General features: G+C 39.3%; 1 protein-coding gene across 2 annotated transcripts in view; it reads right to left on the reverse strand.

The window, feature by feature from the left end:
* Positions 1-1,236: 1,236 nt before the first annotated feature.
* LOC137623262 (protein-associating with the carboxyl-terminal domain of ezrin) overlaps positions 1,237-19,386 on the reverse strand; it is a 73,680-nt gene continuing 55,530 nt past the window's right edge. For both annotated transcript variants that reach the window (XM_068354022.1, XM_068354021.1), the window contains exons 10-11: positions 14,999-15,128; positions 1,237-7,063 (exon numbers count right to left, since the gene is read on the reverse strand). In XM_068354022.1, the coding sequence (XP_068210123.1) occupies positions 6,015-7,063; positions 14,999-15,128 (1,179 nt within the window). In that variant the 3' untranslated portion in view covers positions 1,237-6,014. The remainder of the gene's footprint in view (positions 7,064-14,998; positions 15,129-19,386) is intronic.

Here is a 19,386-nt window from a genome sequence, read left to right on the forward strand (position 1 = left end):
CGCGGACATGGAGGTGCTGCATTGGCACCCTTCAGGCCTTGAATAAGTTCGAATGTCAGTCCCCAACAAAAATCAATCTGAGAAGAGAAAAAGATAGATAGTCAAATGGTCAGTTAAAGTTATGACAGTAGAGACTGCATCAACAGTCAACCGAGCCTAACAAGTGTGTGTGAACAGGGTAGCCTGTTACTAAACCCCCTGCTAACTAGCGGTGGGTAAAGTCTTATGGCTAGTTACCAGCTTTGTCAATAGTATATTCCGAATAAGGAGTGAAATGGTTTGTATTTAGTGACGGAACAATTAAATTTAAATGTTTAAACAAAATACAGAACATAAAGAATCTTTTATTTAAACGAAAAGTTATTTTAATAGATCCTTTAGGAACATTTAAATTTTCTAATTTGTGCGCAATCTTTTTAGAAGAATCTTGCTAAAATTTTCAGTTGGTTCCACTGTTTTAGCACCCAATAAAATCATTCTCTTGAAAAAATTTAATATTGATACTGACTGCTTTTATGGGATACAATAAACAGCAGAAAATGTTCTAAAAAGATCTTCAAACTGTGGTACACATCTGTCAATTAGCCATTATTTCAAGCACAGCAGTGTTATGGACCAACTTGAAATGAGGAGGAATCAATATCCACAGAAGAGTAAAATGGTAACCACAGCCTATTAAAGTATTTGCCTAATCAAAATGACTAGATAAACCTTGATAAATAATTACAAACAATAACAAGTAATTACGTAATAACATTCCAGTAAACAACTAACTCACCCGATGGAAATGGATTGAGTTTATAATAAGACAAATACAAAACATTGATAGTTTCAGATGTCTCAGAACAAGATTTCAGTCTTAAAAGCCAAATTATAAATATTTTGGAACCTGTATCATGACCATAGCCTCAATTGGGCAATGTATAATTTACAGCTTTTCAAAGAGGAATCTTCTAAAACACTTATCCCTAATTACTACAATCAAGTGTAGTTACACAAAATGTTTTTTATATATATCGTACAATAATTATATATTTACAAAACTAAAAACAAATTTAGGATAACTTCCATAAATATCCATATTTAAACATTGGCCATGTTTAAAGGAATAAAGTAATACAATGGGACCAAGGAGACAAGAAATACAGAATCACAACCATAATTAGAGATATCTTAAAAAGGTGGATTATGTACATGAACAACTATATCAATAAAATTACAATTCAGTTTTTGTCACAAAAGAGAAATTTTCCAATGGGCGACTTTATCTCGATTCATTATCAAATGGGATTTGCTTTTCATAACTTGGTTACGCATTAATTCATTATCAACATAAGCTGAAATAGTGCACATTCTTCTTATATTAAATCACTAATTACAAATTCTTCCACGTAAAATTTAGGATGATAAATCTAAGTTAACTTTTCTGTTATATGTTCCATTAACTTTTAAAAGTACCATCAAATACATAAATAAATCCAAAACAAAGTTTAATCACATTCAATCAATTTAAAATTTATTTTATATAGCACTGACCCAAAAGATTTTGATTTTTCCCCAACATTTATGGGTATTTTTGATAAAGTAAATAACAAAATATTGAATTTGTGCATACATATAATTACAGTGCAAGAAGATTTAGTAGTCTGAAGTAGTGAAAATGTAGAGTGAATACACACTTTACACTAATAGAATTTAATGTTGATGAATTGAGTAAATGGATGTTTCATTAATATCATATCATATATCTCCTACGCCTATTGATGTGACTTGACTGACACAGTGCCAAGTCACTTGCAAAGAATGAATTCCATACGGTACTGTATATGCAATCACCAAAATCAACATTACGTACTTAGCCAAGGTAATGTTATTAGTACTAATATATTTAAAGGTTTATTAATGGTGAAGATTAATGTCATATTTCACAATACTCAAAATTGAATTATTCAGTGCTGAACATTCAAAAATTGCAAAGAAAAAGGTCGAGGCACAAATGTAATTATTATACTAATGAAAGTTAAAAAGCACTGTAATTTGTTTTTTTTCCAAGCTATATAAACCTGAATCATTTATATGGGTTTACACTCTGTTGCTGCTTTGCTACGACCAAGATTATGGAAATACAGTGGGTCTGGCAAGGGCTTTGACCGTACCTATGTCCATGCCCAAGTACTGTATACGACACTGGGTCGAGTCTTAATGTCTCATAATTCAGCTGGATACCCCGGTTGCGGTAAAACTTGTAGAAGAAGCTCTCTCTGGCAGATAAGCTAAGGTCTTGACTCTGCAAGGAGGACCAGATATCTAAGTACCACAAGAGCCTTATTACCATGGCATGTGCCCATTAAAGGCAAGTGAACTCCTGTGGAGCTGTTGACAGGCTGAAGCACAACACCTTGAAGTCATAAATTCTCTCTCTGAAAATGAAATGCGGATACAATATTTTCTCAATCACGGATAGACTGGGATTTTGAGGTACACCTATAGACATATGTTGAGCAGGAAGTAGTTTTTCTGATAGCCTGTATCACTATTGGGGTCTCTTGATCAAGGTATGAAGAGTAAACAGGTTCAAGCGGGCAAGGTCTATGACAGAGGTTGCTCAAGAAATTTGTAGAACTGTAGAAGACTTCCTCTATTACTTCCTTCCCCATCAGTGAAATTTCTTCTTCCAAGAACAGATCTTTTTGGATTCCCATCAATTACAATGATGGGATTGTTGGAGTCTGAGTTAATAGAGCGCGACAGCTCGTGAACAGGATGTGATACCGAGTGAAGATCTTTTAAAGCCCAGGGAGCTGTGACAAGGAACTGTCACCTTGTCCAGCAACGTTGCAGGGATCCCCCAACAGGCAGTAAGTCAGGGGATATGCAGTCCATAACAGATACCTCGACGTTCTCAAACTCCTAAGATGGCTGGGGGGCGAGCTGCTGGGTCTCATCCACGGTTGTCCCCATAGAGCGGATGGAGCCAATAACTTGCCGGGCAAGGGCAAGGGAAAGTGTGCCAACGGCTGCACCCGACGGGTGGGCGGAGCAGAAGAGAAACTGGGCAAGGTAGGGGAAGTGGTTCCAGCGGCCACCGAGGCAGGCATTAGAGCGGCAGCCGTCCTACTCGACCCGCGAGGGGGAAAAGCCACTCTTACAAACTTCCTCCTGGAAGAACTCTTCTTCTTGCTCCTTCTCCTCGATGACTTCGCCTTCTTCCTCGCAGAGCTTGCGTAGGAGCTAGCCTTCCTTCTTCTGAACTTCTTCCTCGTGTCCCAGTCACTGGAGTCCTCCGACGAGGAAGAGCTGTAGGAGGAGGAAGACGAGGAGGAGGAGCTGTCAGAGTCCTTAGTTTCTTCCACAATTCTTCTAGGGGCCCTTGGTCTAGATACTGGGGTCACGGGCTGCATAAAAACCGGCGGACGCGTTGCTGAGGGCGCCGGGGGCATGCGAAGAGTGGATCGAGAGGCAAACCAGCCCTTGAACTCCTCTTCTTGTCGCATGGGGGACCTGAAGGGCGTCCTAGGCGCTGTCCAAACAATAGAGTCGGGGTCCAATGAACACGTGGTCCTCCTTTCTTTGTCCAGGCCGCCCCCGGAACCCGCTTAACTTAAAAAGTACTGCCACGATGGGGGGTTAGGAGCTGTTTCGGGATTCCCCCACACCGGGTCTTCACTGGAGACGGGTCCTGCGGGCACCAGAACCTCGTCCACAACACACACTTCCGCCCGACTAGCAGCCCCCCCACTCATCTGCGTAGGCCCCACATTTACAGTATCCCCGATATCAGACTCATGGGGAATGGCAATGGGCCGTTTTCCCGCAACGGACTTACCTCGTCCCCTACTCTGGATAGGGGAAGGTGAAGGACAACCTCTCTCCGAGGGCACTGAGGGCGACGTCAACGGCGAGGTGAGGCCCGCCTTCCTGGGAGATCGTTTGGGTGCCTTATTTTTAGTGGCAAACAAGGTCCACTGTAGCTCTGGCCAGGACTCGCACTCTGGGCACGTGGAGGAAGGGGAGCACTTATCAAGCCTACACGAGGTACACAGCGTGTGCGTGTTGACATCCAACCTGGACAGCCAGGCCCCGCAACACTTACCAGCTTTAGGCACGGGAGAACGACACTGGAATTCCATAATTAAGGAAACACGGACACGCAAGCAACACAAGTACACAAGGGAAAGGGTAAGGAACACAAAGGGAACACGTGGTGCGCAAGGGATGGGGAACACAAAGGAACACGTGGTACACAAGGCGGATCAGACAGGATAAGTGAGAGAGAGTGACGAGATGATATCTACGCCGCTTCCAGACACTTACTGGCGACTCAGACCCAGCAGTGCTGCCTCGCGCGCTGACCCCGGGTCGCCCCAGGGCGAGTATCCTTCCGCATCGGAGCGCCCCGACAAGGTAACGGAGAGAGGGGGAACTATGCAAAATTCTTGGTCGGTTAATAAGATCCCAGATACTCCTAAGAAAGTAGTTCGAGGTAAGTACTATGCGTTGGAACAAAATGGAGATTGAGGGCAACCGTACAACATTTACTACAACCAAAATGTTGTAGTAAAACAGCAACAGAATTTAACCGATATAAATGACGAGGGTTTGTATTTGCATTGGAACAAACAAAAATTAATAATTTTTGGAACAAACAAAAATTAATAATTTTTAAATTCAATATCATCAGTCTACAAGACTGAGCTTGAATATACTAATCCCAAAATATATTACATATTGTATCCTAATGTAAGGTCTATTCTAACAAACTATTAGTTGTAATCTTTTATAAATTTTGTTGTATCTGTGAATATGTACAAATTAGATTAAACTTCATGGACCAGCTCATATAAGAATTAAAACTACTGTATAATGAAGAGAGTCATTCACAAAATGGGTTGGTTGAACTAACTGCATGCTATCTTACTTTGATTACCTTTTTTGCAGTATCTTGGATGTACACAAAAGCTAAGTAACAGGGAAATGTTATTTAGTTGCAAATTAGTTCTATAGATACATTATGATAACACCTGAGGATGATGACAGGACCATTTTGCATATAGCAGGCAATTCTTCCTTACGCTGGTTTTCTATAAAGCATACGAATCCAACAATTTTTCTGTCAAATGAAAGTCAGGTTTTTGCAATGTCTGGTAAAATCTTAAAAAATTAAGTTGGGTGCTGTAGCCCAATATAAAAGTTCTACTTTTATTTTTATCTAAGGTGAGGGCTTCCTACCAGCTCATACTTTTGTATGCAAACAAGCCAGTATCGTACAATTACATTGTGACGAAAATTTATCTGTAAACAGAAGTACCTGTACTGTACGTCAAAATATGAGATTAAATGAAGGGTTTAGTCTGACCAGATAAATATTTTAACTAGAAAAAAATGTCAGTAAAACTTGAAAGCATAATTACACATTTTAAAAAAAATTAAAATCTTAAAAATGTAGTTACATATTTTGAAATTAAAAAAAAAAAATCACAGCCACAAATAAAGCATTTTCTACTTATATATGGATGATACTTTTGTACACAGTGGAGCTTCAAAACTTTTCTACCAAATTCATGATATATTTAAAAGTGCCCATCATAAGCAACATTATTATAGGAAACTTCAAACAACTAAACTTGCCACAATAAAAACACTAACATAATTCCTACAGCTAGACGTTTGAATAACTTCCAAAATCCGTTTGCAAAAAATGGCAGTTATAAGCCAGTATCTCTACAGTATTATGAAAATTTTGGGTCCCTATTACATAAAAAAAAGCAAAATATCTTGTTACTACTATATACACAGCATCAACCAACACTTTAAGAAGATAAACTAGTTTTTAAAGTCAAAATAATTATCCATGTCAGGCAATTGTTTTCACTTAAAATACAAGGAATGTAAAAGACATAAAAAATAATGTTTCAGACCTACCTTGCGACTATGAGATGAAGTTTCATATTTACATAACTAATGTATACTATTCTGTATTGTCGTAAGATCATTTTTCTTTGACCATCCACGATTTAAAATTCATCCCCCCAATTATCCCATTCATCTTTTTCATCACTGGTAGTAACACTGTTACTTAACAATGGTTTCTGAAATGTAAACTTTTCAAGTTCTTTGATTTTTTCATTGTATTCTTCACGGGATGACACAGGAGTGTCCACACGTACTCCTTCTTCAGATGCAATCTTAGAAAGCACATCACTTCTGGAAATTACAGGGGAGTCAACAGCAAAGTCTATCTGCTCCCCCCAACTTTCCTCCTCCCATGCTTCTCCAATTTCAGCTCCACTGATATCTAGCCCAGCTAATGTCTCTGATACAGATGGTGACCTTTCTTTCTGTGATGACTGTGATTTTGATTTTGCCTCGATTAACATTGTTTCAAGGTCATACTTCTTTGTACTAAATGTTGGAACTATGTCGGCAAAGAGATCTAATTCCTCATCATGTTTCTTTTTCACTTTAATGGCCAAAACATCAAACTCTTCTCCAAGGTCTCCAATATTATTCTTCTGCTTCTTCAACGATATGTTTTCAGGATTCTCCTTGAACTGTAATCCTGTAAGTTTCATTCCTTTGCTTTGCTTTGGAACCCGATTAGAATTGACACCACTGTCCTTTTTCATAGAGGAGTTGTGAACGAGTTTATTACTAGTAGTATCACTATTCTTATTATGAACACCATCTTTCAACGAGACTTCCTTTATCTTCTGCGCACCTGTTTCTTTCAAATTATCTTTCGAGTGAAAATCCTCTTTTAAATGATCTTGGTTAAGTGAAAGTAAGACGTTTGAAAAGTCTTCTGATGGGGTATTATCCTGCATCTCTTCCCAGTCAGACCAAGCCTCATTGTCACTACAATTAACCCCTCCTGGTACACCAAGTAAAATGGTTGGACTACCACTATCTTCCCCTCCATCGGGTGAACTTCTCTCAGGTATCTGAGACATGATCAAACTATCTAGTGATAAATTATCCAGTGATGTAATTTCTGGTGTAGCATCCTGAGTGATGATAGATTCTGGTGCTAGAGATATAGACCTTGGTGGAGGTGGTGGAGGTTCTGCAAAACAAATTAAAACATAAGCAAAATATTTTAAGGAAATTATTATAACTGCACTTTAACTGAACCAGTGATTAACAATTCTAGATTCTCGTATGGGTGGCTCAAGTGTTTCTTCTTTACTGAGGAAAAGATACCAATGAAAAAGTTAATAAATTTAGACAGCCAGGCTGGAAAAGGCTAAATAAAATGGATTTAAAGTAAAAAGACAGAAAGCAATGTAGTTATGACAAAAAAATATGGCAGAGAACTTTTCAAACCTAGCTACACTTGAGTGGTAGCCCCCTATCTGAGGATGAGACAAAAATGTTATTTTGATTATAAAATAAATTTTTGAATATACTTACCCGGTGATTATATAGCTGCAACTCTGTTGCTCGACAGACAACTCTACGGAAAAACTCGCCAGCGATCGCTACACAGGTTGCGGGTGTGCCCAACAGCGCCATCTGTCGACCAGATACCCAGCTCTCAATGTAAACAAAGACTCAATTTTCTCCTAGTCCCACTGCGTCTCTATTGGGGAGGAAGGGAGGGTCATTTAATTTATAATCACCGGGTAAGTATATTCAAAAATTTATTTTATAATCAAAATAACATTTTTCAATATTTAACTTAGCCGGTGATTATATAGCTGATTCACACCCAGGATGGTGGGTAGAGACCAGTAATATATGTTTACACTTTTATGAGCTAAGAGTTTTTTATTTCATTTTAGAAGTTATCAAAATAACAAAAACAAAATAAATAGGTACCTGGTAAGGAAGTCGACTTGAACAGATACTCTGCCTTTTAAGTACGTCTTCCTTACGGAGCCTCGCGATCCTCTTAGGATGCTGATCGACCCCTAGGATCTGAAGTATCAAGGGTTGCAACCCATACAACAGGACCTCATCAAACCCCTAATCTAGGCGCTCTCAAGAAATGACTTTGACCACCCGCCAAATCAACCAGGATGCGAAAGGCTTCTTAGCCTTCCGGACAACCCATAAAAAAATATTTCAAGAGACAGATTAAAAGGATAAGGAATTAGGGAATTGTAGTGGTTGAGCCCTCACCCACTACAGCACTCGCTGCTACGAATGGTCCCAGTGTGTAGCAGTTCTTGTAAAGAGACTGGACATCCTTTAGACAAAAAGACGCGAACACTGACTTGCTTCTCCAATAGGTTGCGTCCATTATACTTTGCAGAGATATATTTTGCTTAAAGGCCACGGAAGTTGTTACAGCTCTAACTTCGTGCGTCTTCACCTTAAGCAAAGTTCGGTCTTCCTCACTCAGATGTGAATGAGCTTCTCGTATTAACAATCTGATAAAGTCTGACCAAGCATTCTTTGACATAGGCAAGGATGGTTTCTTAACTGAACACCATAAAGCTTCAGATTGGCCTTGTAAAGGTTTAGTACGCTTTAAATAGAACTTAAGAGCTCTAACAGGGCATAAGACTCTTTCTAGTTCATTGCCTACAATCTCCGATAAGCTGGGGATATCGAAAGATTTAGGCCAAGGCCGAGAAGGCAGCTCATTTTTGGTTAGAAAACCAAGTTGTAGCGAACAAGTGGCTTTTTCTGACGAAAATCCGATGTTCTTGCTGAAGGCATGAATCTCACTGACTCTTTTAGCCGAGGCTAAGCATACCAGGAAAAGAGTCTTAAGAGTGAGATCTTTCAGGGAGGCTGATTGTAACGGCTCCAACCTGTCTGACATGAAGAATCTTAGTACCACGTCTAAATTCCATCCAGGGGTAGCCAAACGACGCTCCTTGGTGGTCTCAAAAGACTTAAGGAGGTCTTGCAGATCTTTATGTTTGGAAAGATCTAAGCCTCTATGCCGGAAGACCGATGCCAACATGCTTCTGTAGCCCTTGATAGTGGGAGCTGAAAGGGATCGTCCTTTTCTCAGGTATAAGAGAAATCAGCTATTTGAGCTACAGAGGTACTGGTCGAGGATACAGAAACTGACTTGCACCAGTCTCGGAAGACTTCCCACTTCGATTGGTAGACTCTAATGGAAGACGCTCTCCTTGCTCTAGCAATCGCACTGGCTGCTTCCTTCGAAAAGCCTCTAGCTCTCGAGTGTCTTTCGATAGTCTGAAGGCAGTCAGACGAAGAGCGTGGAGGCTTTGGAGTACCTTCTTTACGTGTGGCTGACGTAGAAGGTCTACCCTTAGAGGAAGACTACTGGGAACGTCTACTAACCATCGAAGTATCTCGGTGAACCATTCTCTCACGGGCCAGAGGGAAGCAACTAACGTCAACCTTGTCCCTTCGTGAGAGGCGAACTTCTGCAGTACCTTGTTGACAATCTTGAACGGTGGGAATGCGTAGAGATCCAGATGTGACCAATCTAGGAGGAAAGCATCTATATGTATTGCTGCTGGGTCCGGGACTGGAGAGCAATAGATTGGAAGCCTCTTGGTCAGCGAGGTTGCAAAGAGATCTATGGATGGTTTTACCCCAAGTGGCCCAAAGTCTCTTGCACACATCCTTGTGGAGGGTCCATTCGGTTGGAATTACTTGCCCTTTCCGACTGAGACAATCTGCTATGACGTTCAAGTTGCCTTGGATGAACCTCGTTACTAGGGAGACGTCTTGACCTTTTGACCAGATGAGCAGGTCCCTTGCGATCTCGTACAACGTCAGTGAGTGGGTACCTCCTTGTTTGGAGATGTACGCCAAGGCCGTGGTGATGTCCGAGTTAACTTCCACCACTTTGCCTCGAAGGAGAGACTTGAAGCTTTTCAAGGCCAGATGTACTGCCAACAGCTCCTTGCAGTTGATATGCATGCTCCTCTGACTCGAGTTCCACAGTCCTGAGCATTCCCGACCGTCTAGTGTCGCGCACCAGCCCACGTCCGATGCGTCCGAGAAGAGAACGTGGTTGGGAGTCTGAACAGCCAGGGGAAGACCCTCTCTTAGGTTGATATTGTCCTTCCACCAAGTCAGACAAGACTTTATCTTTTCGGAAACCGGGATCGAGACCGCTTCTAGCGTCTTGTTCTTTTTCCAGTGAAAAGCTAGATGGTATTGAAGAGGACGGAGGTGTAGTCTTCCTAGTGACACAAATTGTTCCACGGATGACAGCGTCCCTACCAGACTCATCCACAGCCTGACTGAGCAGCGTTCCTTCTTCAGCATCTTCTGGATGGATAGCAGGGCTTGATCTATTCTGGGGGCTGATCGTCTTGTTGTTCAGCAACGTCCTCATCAGAAGGTTTCTCATCCGAAAACTGATGAGGAAACGGCAACGGAGTGGGCAACGTCTGGCTCGCTGAGTCCGGTCGCACTGGTGCATGCGTGACGGAGCCAGACGCAACATCATGGAACTGCTGCACAGTCTGTGAACTGTCAACAACCATGGGTGCGCGAGGAAGCACAGCGTCAACCCGAGACTGTCTAGACCGTCTGGGTTGTGCAGTCAACACCCTACCGGGTTGCTGAGGTTGACGCACTGCGTCAAAACAAGTCACCTCTGCTGGTTGTTGAACGTCCTGAACGTCAACAACCACCTCCGAGCGTCGCTTAACGTCAACGTGCGGCTGGCAACCCACACTGGGTCGCATCGGTGGAGGAACCACCTCAACTGGCAGACGCGAGTAGGTTACCTCAGCGTCAACAGGGCGCACAACCGACCGGTTGGAAGGTTGTTGGCCAGAAGGTTCGATAGCAACCTTCTCCGCATTAAAGTCCTCTATCAAGGACGCAAGCTTGGACTGCATGTCTTGCAGCAAAGCCCATTTAGGGTCTACGGGAGCAGGTGCGGCAACAGACGGGGTTAGCGACTGAGGCGGTACCGCGTACCATCCCTGAAAGCCTTGTTATGCATGACATAATTGTACAGCAAAACTTCAAAGGCTCGAAAACAGCTGTGAAGTTGACCTGTAAAAAACTTGGAGCGTCTCCTGGCCAGGCGCCAGGGAGAGTCTACGAGAATTGAGAAGTCTATCTGGGCAGAGGCATGAACTCCCAAGCCGAGAACTTCTCTCGTGTCATATCAGACTCTCGCTCTATAAACCAGTTTAAAAGAAGGGAAAGCAAAGGCTGTATCCCCCAAACTCCTCCTGGTGAAAAACCAGTCGCCTAGCCAATGTAAAGCTCTCTAGGAGAGCGAGAGAGCACTAGCTTAAAAACAACGGCTTCGAAGTAGCTAGGCCTAGTGTAAGCTCTGACGTTTAGGCGAACGAGGAGCAGCAGTTACAAAAAGATCCGGACAAAGATCCTTAAAAAAATCATCATGATTTAATTAAAGTCCATAGGGGGCTAAGCAGCTTTAGGCTCCTCTCCATCTGACAGAGTCCTCAAGGGAATATCAGTAGGAGGGGGAACAGCAACTTCCTCATCTACAGGAACCTTGTCCGATAAAAGCTGAGTCTCAAGCAAGGGAGAGACCTACTGTGGTGGCAATGCTTTACAAGCAGAGTCCACACTCACTGATGCATTAGTAGCGGACCAGAACGCAACGTCATGTAACTGCTTGACAGTCTGTGAACTGTCAACAACTGAACTGTCAACCACAACAGGTGCGTGAGGACGCACAGCGTCCACTCGAGACTGCTTTGACTGCCTAGACTGAGCAGTCAAAACAACTCTAGAATGCGGAGGTTGACGCACAGCGTCAAAACAAGTCAACTCCGATTGTTAGTGAACGTCTTGAACGTCAACAGGAGCATCAGCAAGTGGCCTAACGTCCAAATGCGCCTGAAAAACCACACGAGACCACATCGAGTGTGGTTCTAAACAACCTGACTGACGTGACTAAGCTACGCCAACGTCAACAGTAAGCACAAAGGAACGTTAGGTTGGCTGAAAGCCAGGATATCGATGAGATAAACGGCTAGACTCAACGGACTAATCGGCAGAATAGTCTTCCATAAGGGAGGCAAGCATATACTGCATGTCTTGCCATACAACCCATTAAGGATCAACGGAAATGGTTGTGGTAAGAGACGAGGGTAACGTCTGTGACCACAACACTTTGCCAACAAAAAAAGACTCTCGGAGTCTGTGTTACGCTTTTGTTAGGCGGCGAGCAGTTATCCGATGACTGCATAGGGTCAGAGCTGTCCTAATGGTTGTAACCAGGACGCTGGACCTGTCCTGAAAGGACTGACTTTCGCTTAAGGGCTTCGAAACCTTGTGACAGGTTTCTTATGCGAAAAGCCTTCGGATGACGAGGAGAAACAACGTCTCTCTCGTCTTATGGTAGGGGAGATCTTGGTAAGATACACCCGATACCATAGAGGGAAAACGTCTGTTCGTTGATCAAGGCCTCTCGAACCCATAAGTCGTTTGACATTACTTCTCCCCTGGGCTTGGGAGCATGCAAGAGGTCCCGGACTAGGTGAACGACAGGCACGAACAGACGAACCCTCGGACGCAACACTGTAACACTTTGCGCATATCACTTTATCACTTCGATTTTCTGTTTTGCACTTATTTCACTGAAATCGAAACTTTTACTGATTTCTACCTGAAACACGCAATTCTACCCTTCATTAAAAGGTAGTAATTGCGAAATCAGTCGTATAATGCAAGCTCATTAATACCAGCAAAAAACAGAAAACATATTTTAAGATAAAAAAATCAGTGGCTGGGAAAGAGACTAAACACTAGTTCATATAAACTACGTTTTCAATCTCTCACCGCACATAGCCTGGGGACGAGAATAAAAAACTAAAAACGTTTTATCCTTCCTCCCCGTACAGCGACTAGGGACGAGAGTAACTCGAGAACAACGTTACCCGCTTGAACAGAACGTTTTCTCTCCTCTCTCTCCCTCCGTCTCTATCTCTCTCTCTCTTTCTCTCTTGATTTCGCACCTAAGAGAAGAGCCCAATTATATTTCGTCAAAAAAACATGTTATTTGACTAAAGGAAAAAACTGAAAGGTTTTTCAAATAAAAAGTTCCTTTAAAATAGAATTTAAAACATTTAAGCTAAGAAAGAATGAACAAAACGTCAGAATCGATTTACTCTTACTGCAAAGTGAAACCGTGATACACTCTCTCTCTATCGTAACGATAGAGCGCATGTTGAACGTCCTGAACGTCAACAACTGCGTAGCATAAATAAACTAAACGTTAGTTCATCTTTGAAAGCAGTACGAAGACTATCAAAGAAATTCTTTCATAAAATATTACATTTAAAAAGTTTTAAATCCTCAGCTCTTTAAAAGCTAATTACGATATAAAGGGCTCAACGTTGATTAACTTCGGTTTCCAAGTTAGGACCGCCTACTCTCAGGAAAGGTCGCATATAAACAAAACATTAAAATTTATTTTTATATGTTTATAATAAATGGAAAGTTAATCGAAGAGGCCTAATAAAGGCGGAGAGATATAAAATATATAGAGGAAAATCTATAACGTGATAAGATAATTACTAAAAGCCTAAACACACTTCCGTCTAAGGGAAGGGTCGGCCATTTAAAAGTGAAAGAAAGTCCATACTCTCTTTGTCACCATAATTAAATCTATCCAAAACGAGTTCAAGATTTAAGATGAAGATAAAACACCTGCATAGCGAAAGCTCAAAACTAGAATATAGTACTTCACCAAATAGATGTGAAAAACTCCAGTTTAGCAACAGCGAGTAAAGTACGTCTTGTCGACACCTCGACAGAGAGAAAATTGAGTCTTTGTTTACATTGAGAGCTGGGTATCTGGTCGACAGATGGCGCTGTTGGGCACACCCGCAACCTGTGTAGCGATCGCTGGCGACTTTTTCCGTAGAGTTGTCTGTCGAGCAACAGAGTTGCAGCTATATAATCACCAGCTAAGTTAAATATTGAAAAATTATAGATTTCTCAATCACATCCCTTCTGTTTATGTCTGACAAATAAAGAAAAATTACGTTATTTTAAAACGTTTGACCATGTTATGAAATAGAGAGAGGAAAAGTTACAAAAGTGGTACAGCAGCTAAGCTGGCATTTACAACGTCTGGGTACAATTCCATCCAGCACCTTACCCAGATGATAGTATATGAGTAATTTGGTGTCAAGCACAGAAAAGAAAGGAGCATACCACTCTACTACATAATTCCTTATTACATAATGAGACAGACTTTGAACATATCTCTGCATATGCTTTGATATTCAAATAACATTTAAAATATAACATGTTTCTGATCCAAGACCATTTTCATTTTTAAAAATCCCAAATTTACAAATGATAAAATTAGTAGCAACGAGACCCTACTTTATAAACTATTCAATTCCTGAAATTTGAATACAAGAAAACTACAAATTTGATAACTTCCCCCTTCTAATGTTTTTATTTTAATGGGAAAAATCCATCTAGATTAGATGAAAAATTGGGGGGAATTGAGCTTGCTGCATTTGATCATACCTACATATTGGCAGATAGTGCCTTTCGTTGGGCTCTATCAACGACATCTACAAATATCAACGTTTGCCGGTAGGGCACAAAACTAGTAATAATATAATGCTGAACATTGTTGTTATTATTATTCTCATTATTACTAGCCAAGCAACAACCCTAGCTGGAAAGGCAGGATGCCACAAGCCAGAGTGCTCGAACAATAAAAGCAGCCCAGTGCAGAAAATAAATAGAGAACTAAAGATTAAATCAAACATGAGAATAAAAAATAGGAAATATTTTTTAAGATCAATATAGATCGTATGTATAGTATGAAATGAAAATGCTGTATGTCAACTTTTTCAACAGAAAAGCAATTGCAACAAGTTGGAATTTCTGAAGTTCCAACAATCCAACTGCCACAATCTGATCACAATTGGAATAATACATTTAGAATACAGAGTAGTATTGAGCCTTATGATTGAAAATCAAGATGGTTAGATTTAACTGCATTCAGTACCTACAGTGGTATAACAGACATGATGGTACAGACTGGTATAAGGTACAGTACAAATGTACGAATAAACTTTAAATCATCAATTTATGCAAAATAACTTACCTGATTCTTTTGATATGTCCAAAGATGGCGTGAAGTTAACATTTTCCCCATTACTGGTTAATGTTTTTGGTTTGACGGAATTAACTTGATGGGGTGCTAGTACTTTATTCACTGGTAGAATGGGAGTTGCCTGTTTGATAAAAAGAAAAGGAAAATATGATATCATCACCAGAGTTCATAAGAAGATCCTTGCTGAGGTTCCTTTCTTATAATCACTTTCACATGCAACAGGGCCACTTAACGTAAAATTATCATGGAAATTAAAGCAATTTATTTCATATCAATGCTCCATACAATACAAACAACTGTTACAAAGGATTAAAACTGCTGACTGATGCAGTCATAAAAAGTCAAAATTTGAGCGTTTGTAATTCATTGACGAACATAGGGTTGAGGTACTGTAAAGGATCAATAGTGAACTCCATTCTATGGGTCCATATGTTAAGCTACAATCATTGCATGATAGCTTTCGATAGCAAACATGATCTTATGTGGGGAGGTTGGAGGATCCCACAGTTCTATCTGTTGAGTCATAAGTTTGTGCTTGGATGGAGAGAAGGCCTGGTGCTGATCATGTGTATATCATATGTTTTGTCTCTTGGAAACCATGTGACTGAATTACCTACACATTAGTCCTGATCATAAGTGACCTTGAAATCTTGAAATAATTAACTACTGCACAGATAATATCAGGCCTCAACTATTATTCTTCAGTCTCCATAATTGTCTCGCACATTTTTAACACACAAAGACTTCCTTTCATAAAGGTTTGAGTAATGTACGAGTCAATAAAGTTGTTTCTGGTTATGCTGCATGCAAATCTTCTGATTAACAAAGAATGTCAAAACAGAGTACTGTAACGTACAGAAAACTTTCATCATTCCAGAAGGCCAATCAAACACTGGATAAATTTCTACACAAATAAATAACCTTGAAAAAATGGCATTTTTTTGTATACAGTACTGTAAACGCTATGGGGAAATTCTTAGCTTTATAGAAGGTGAATAATAGAAAACTGATCAATCATTCTATATTCAAGACAAACACGGAACATTAATAAAGTTTATAAGATGTATTAAGTTGATTTTCCAAATGTGATTTAATCTTGAGTTCTCTTTATCTCTCACCATCATATACCTCCCTCCAATAAAATGTGGGATTCAGCATAATGACTACAAGGGAAGAATCATTTAAATAAAAGTAAATTTTAATTAAAAAAATCAATCATTCAAATATTTATTTACCTGGTCATCATTACACTACTCAAAAAAAAAAAATATATATATATTGAATCTCACTCTCTCTCTCTACCATCTCCCAATCCACTGTTATGTCCAGTAGATCTAACAGGTGATGACAGGCAAGCACACAATCAGCCATTACTCCCAAGAACTTCATAGGAATAGTTTTTTTCATAGACAGGTACATATGTTGACATCAACAAAAGTGGGGAGGAGCGTGGGAATTAGATGAATATCAATAAGTAATGAAATAATTGTTTTTATCATTGTAAAATAAAAATTATAATAAAAATTATTTGCTTCTATATTCACCTAGCCTTCATATTGCTTCTCTTGAAGCTGGTTAAATGTTAATGTTTACCCTTAACCGCTTCACTATAAGGCAGCGGATCTGCCTCAAGCTATATACCATTCATTTCTTATTGTATTTCACTCTACGCAACCAAAATATTTTTCCCATTCATTGTGAAGTAATTAAAAAATAATTTTTTAAAAAATTTGATTTACAAAATTTTCTCTAATTAATGGTAAAGCACTAAAATTTCATGTGTAAAAAAACACTACGGTATATTAATTGGAGAGAGAGAGAGAGAGAGAGAGAGAGAGAGAGAGAGAGAGAGAGAGAGAGAGAGAGAGAGAGAGATTTAGTTCATTAGACATAAGATTCGTTCATTCATTTGTGATTCCACTTCGTGAGTGACTGTGACTATGAACTGGATTATTCCTGTTTTGGGTATTTCACGAGCTTGGAAATACTGTAGACTGTGCATGTAAGAACATGACGAATACTGCATAGAAATGGTAGAATGGCATTAAATGAAAATAATCACAATAATCACAACTTTTACTTGTGAAAACAATGAAAAATACTAATATGAAATATATATATCATGAAGATAATATTATATTGTAGAAATGATAGTTGAAAAAAGGAATAAAATAAGAAAAAAAGATAAATTTCGTCTTCTGTCAACTATTTCCTTTACAGTGAGCCCTCGCTACTTCGTGGTTCGACCATCGCGGATTCACGACTTTGCGGACTTTTTTCATTAAATACGGCATCCGATTTCATCAACAAACCACTATTTTTGGGGGAAACATAATTTTATTCAAGAAAATTGCTACTCTTTAAATAGTTAATTGCACATTAAGAAAGCGTGTACTTTTGTTTTTAAATTTTGGGTGTGTTTTAAAAATCGAGTATTGACTTTTTGTTTTACTTTTGGCTGTGATCAGATCAGCTGACGTCTAGCTGCCGGTCTCAAGAATATGCGCCTACGAAGTATTGTTTATACCATTTCCTAACTTATTCAAACCATCTATACAGTTGATATTACATAAGCACCAATGTGTTATAACCTATCATATTTTTTTGTTTCTTACATTTAAAACAACTCTCTCTCTCTCTCTCTCTCTCTCTCTCTCTCTCTCTCTCTCTCTCTCTCTCTAACAAATGAAATCTTTGTTGCTTCACAAAGTTTCATGATTCAATTTTCCTTACTTTCTCCAATCTCGCACTGTCACATCGAACGTTATGGTGGTAACTTAATTGTTCGACAACTTTAAAAATCGGCCTAGGACTTGCTTCTTCTCTTACTTTTTTTTTTTTAGATGGTTTCATAATTGAGAGGGGTACAAGTTGACTTATAACTGAAGTTAGGAAAAGTATTTTGGATATGGAATGGAGAATCATATTTAGTAACAGTTTAGAATTATCGTAAATTATCATTCGGTCATTAGCGGCAGTTTATTATTGTTGATTAAACGCCCCAAAAAAAGGAAACAAAATTGTTTTTCTGCTTTGCTACGTATGTAGGATTTTATATAGATACGGTAAATAATATTTGTAATAACATATTTACTAAAAGCTTTTAATATCATTATTTATCACTTTCATCATGCGCGTTTAATGCCTTCATTTGTTTATTACTATCAAAGATGGAGCGTACAGTAAACGAATGGAAGGTTTCCGTTTCAGGCGGCGTCATAAAGAAAAACATTATATAAATGGCATTCATTTCATTTATTTCTTAGTCCTAAGAAAAATTAAGTAAAACATTGGTAATAACAAAATCAACATGTAATCAATACTTGGTAAGATTGCTGTCGATGCAAAAACTAACCTATACACAGATGTGTAAATGCGTCTGTTTCTTCATTATGATCAGAGATAAACGTAAACAAAACATTGGTTGTCATTTTTTATCGTGCTTTTTGGCATGTTTAGGAAACGCATGATATAAAATCGCCTTTAATATTTGTGCCTGTTTTACTTTAGGGTACTGTAGTACATGCATTAAGTGTTCTGTACATTAAAGGGTAGTTTATTAACAGTACTACGTAAAGGGAAGGTTTTAAAAGTCTGAATATACATGTTAATTAAATACGTAAATATGGTGTCCCTACTTCGCGGATTTTCAGCTATCGCGGCCGGGTTTGGAACCTATCTACCGCAATAAACGAGGGTTCACTGTACTGGTAATGGTAAGTTTTCGTCTTGTGGGTGGGACTTATAGTCGAGGGCAGGGATACTTTATAATTAAGAACAGTGGAAAAATAAAAAAACAATAAAATAGACTTTACATTATCATGAATAAGGACTCGAATCGCAAGTATTTTTGGGTTGGTGATGAGGTAGGATTTGAATACACTATAATAGACCTTATATAATCATAAATAAGATTAGAATCGCAACTATTTCGGTTGGTGGTAGGATAAGTCTCCCAATTGGGGGTGTCAATGGGGGCTGTGTAATACCTAAGGTTGGGAATGGTGCTATTGGCTAGAGAGAGTGGTGTGACTATTTCATGGTAAAATAAAAAGACTAAAATAGCTCTTGCATATTCAGAAAATAAAGGCTAGAATCTCAAAAACTTTTTTGGTTGGCTGAAGACAAGAGGGGGAGGAGCTAATATTAGGGAGAGGAGATTCTTTAGTGAAAATTCCCCAAGTGTGAATTTGTGTGATATACAGCCATGTGCTATACTCTTTCGTACCTTATAAAAATTATTATAATAATGATAATAATAATAATTATAATGATGATAGTAATGGAGATCACGTCATCCCGACGTCATTGTGTGCACTACCAAGCATGTTTTGACGTGTATAGATGTCTCTTCCACTTGTTTTGTTAAAGTTTTTATA

The sequence above is a fragment of the Palaemon carinicauda genome, chromosome 30 (genome assembly GCF_036898095.1).
Source record: "Palaemon carinicauda isolate YSFRI2023 chromosome 30, ASM3689809v2, whole genome shotgun sequence".
In the NCBI taxonomy this organism is placed as follows: Eukaryota; Metazoa; Arthropoda; class Malacostraca; order Decapoda; family Palaemonidae; genus Palaemon; species Palaemon carinicauda.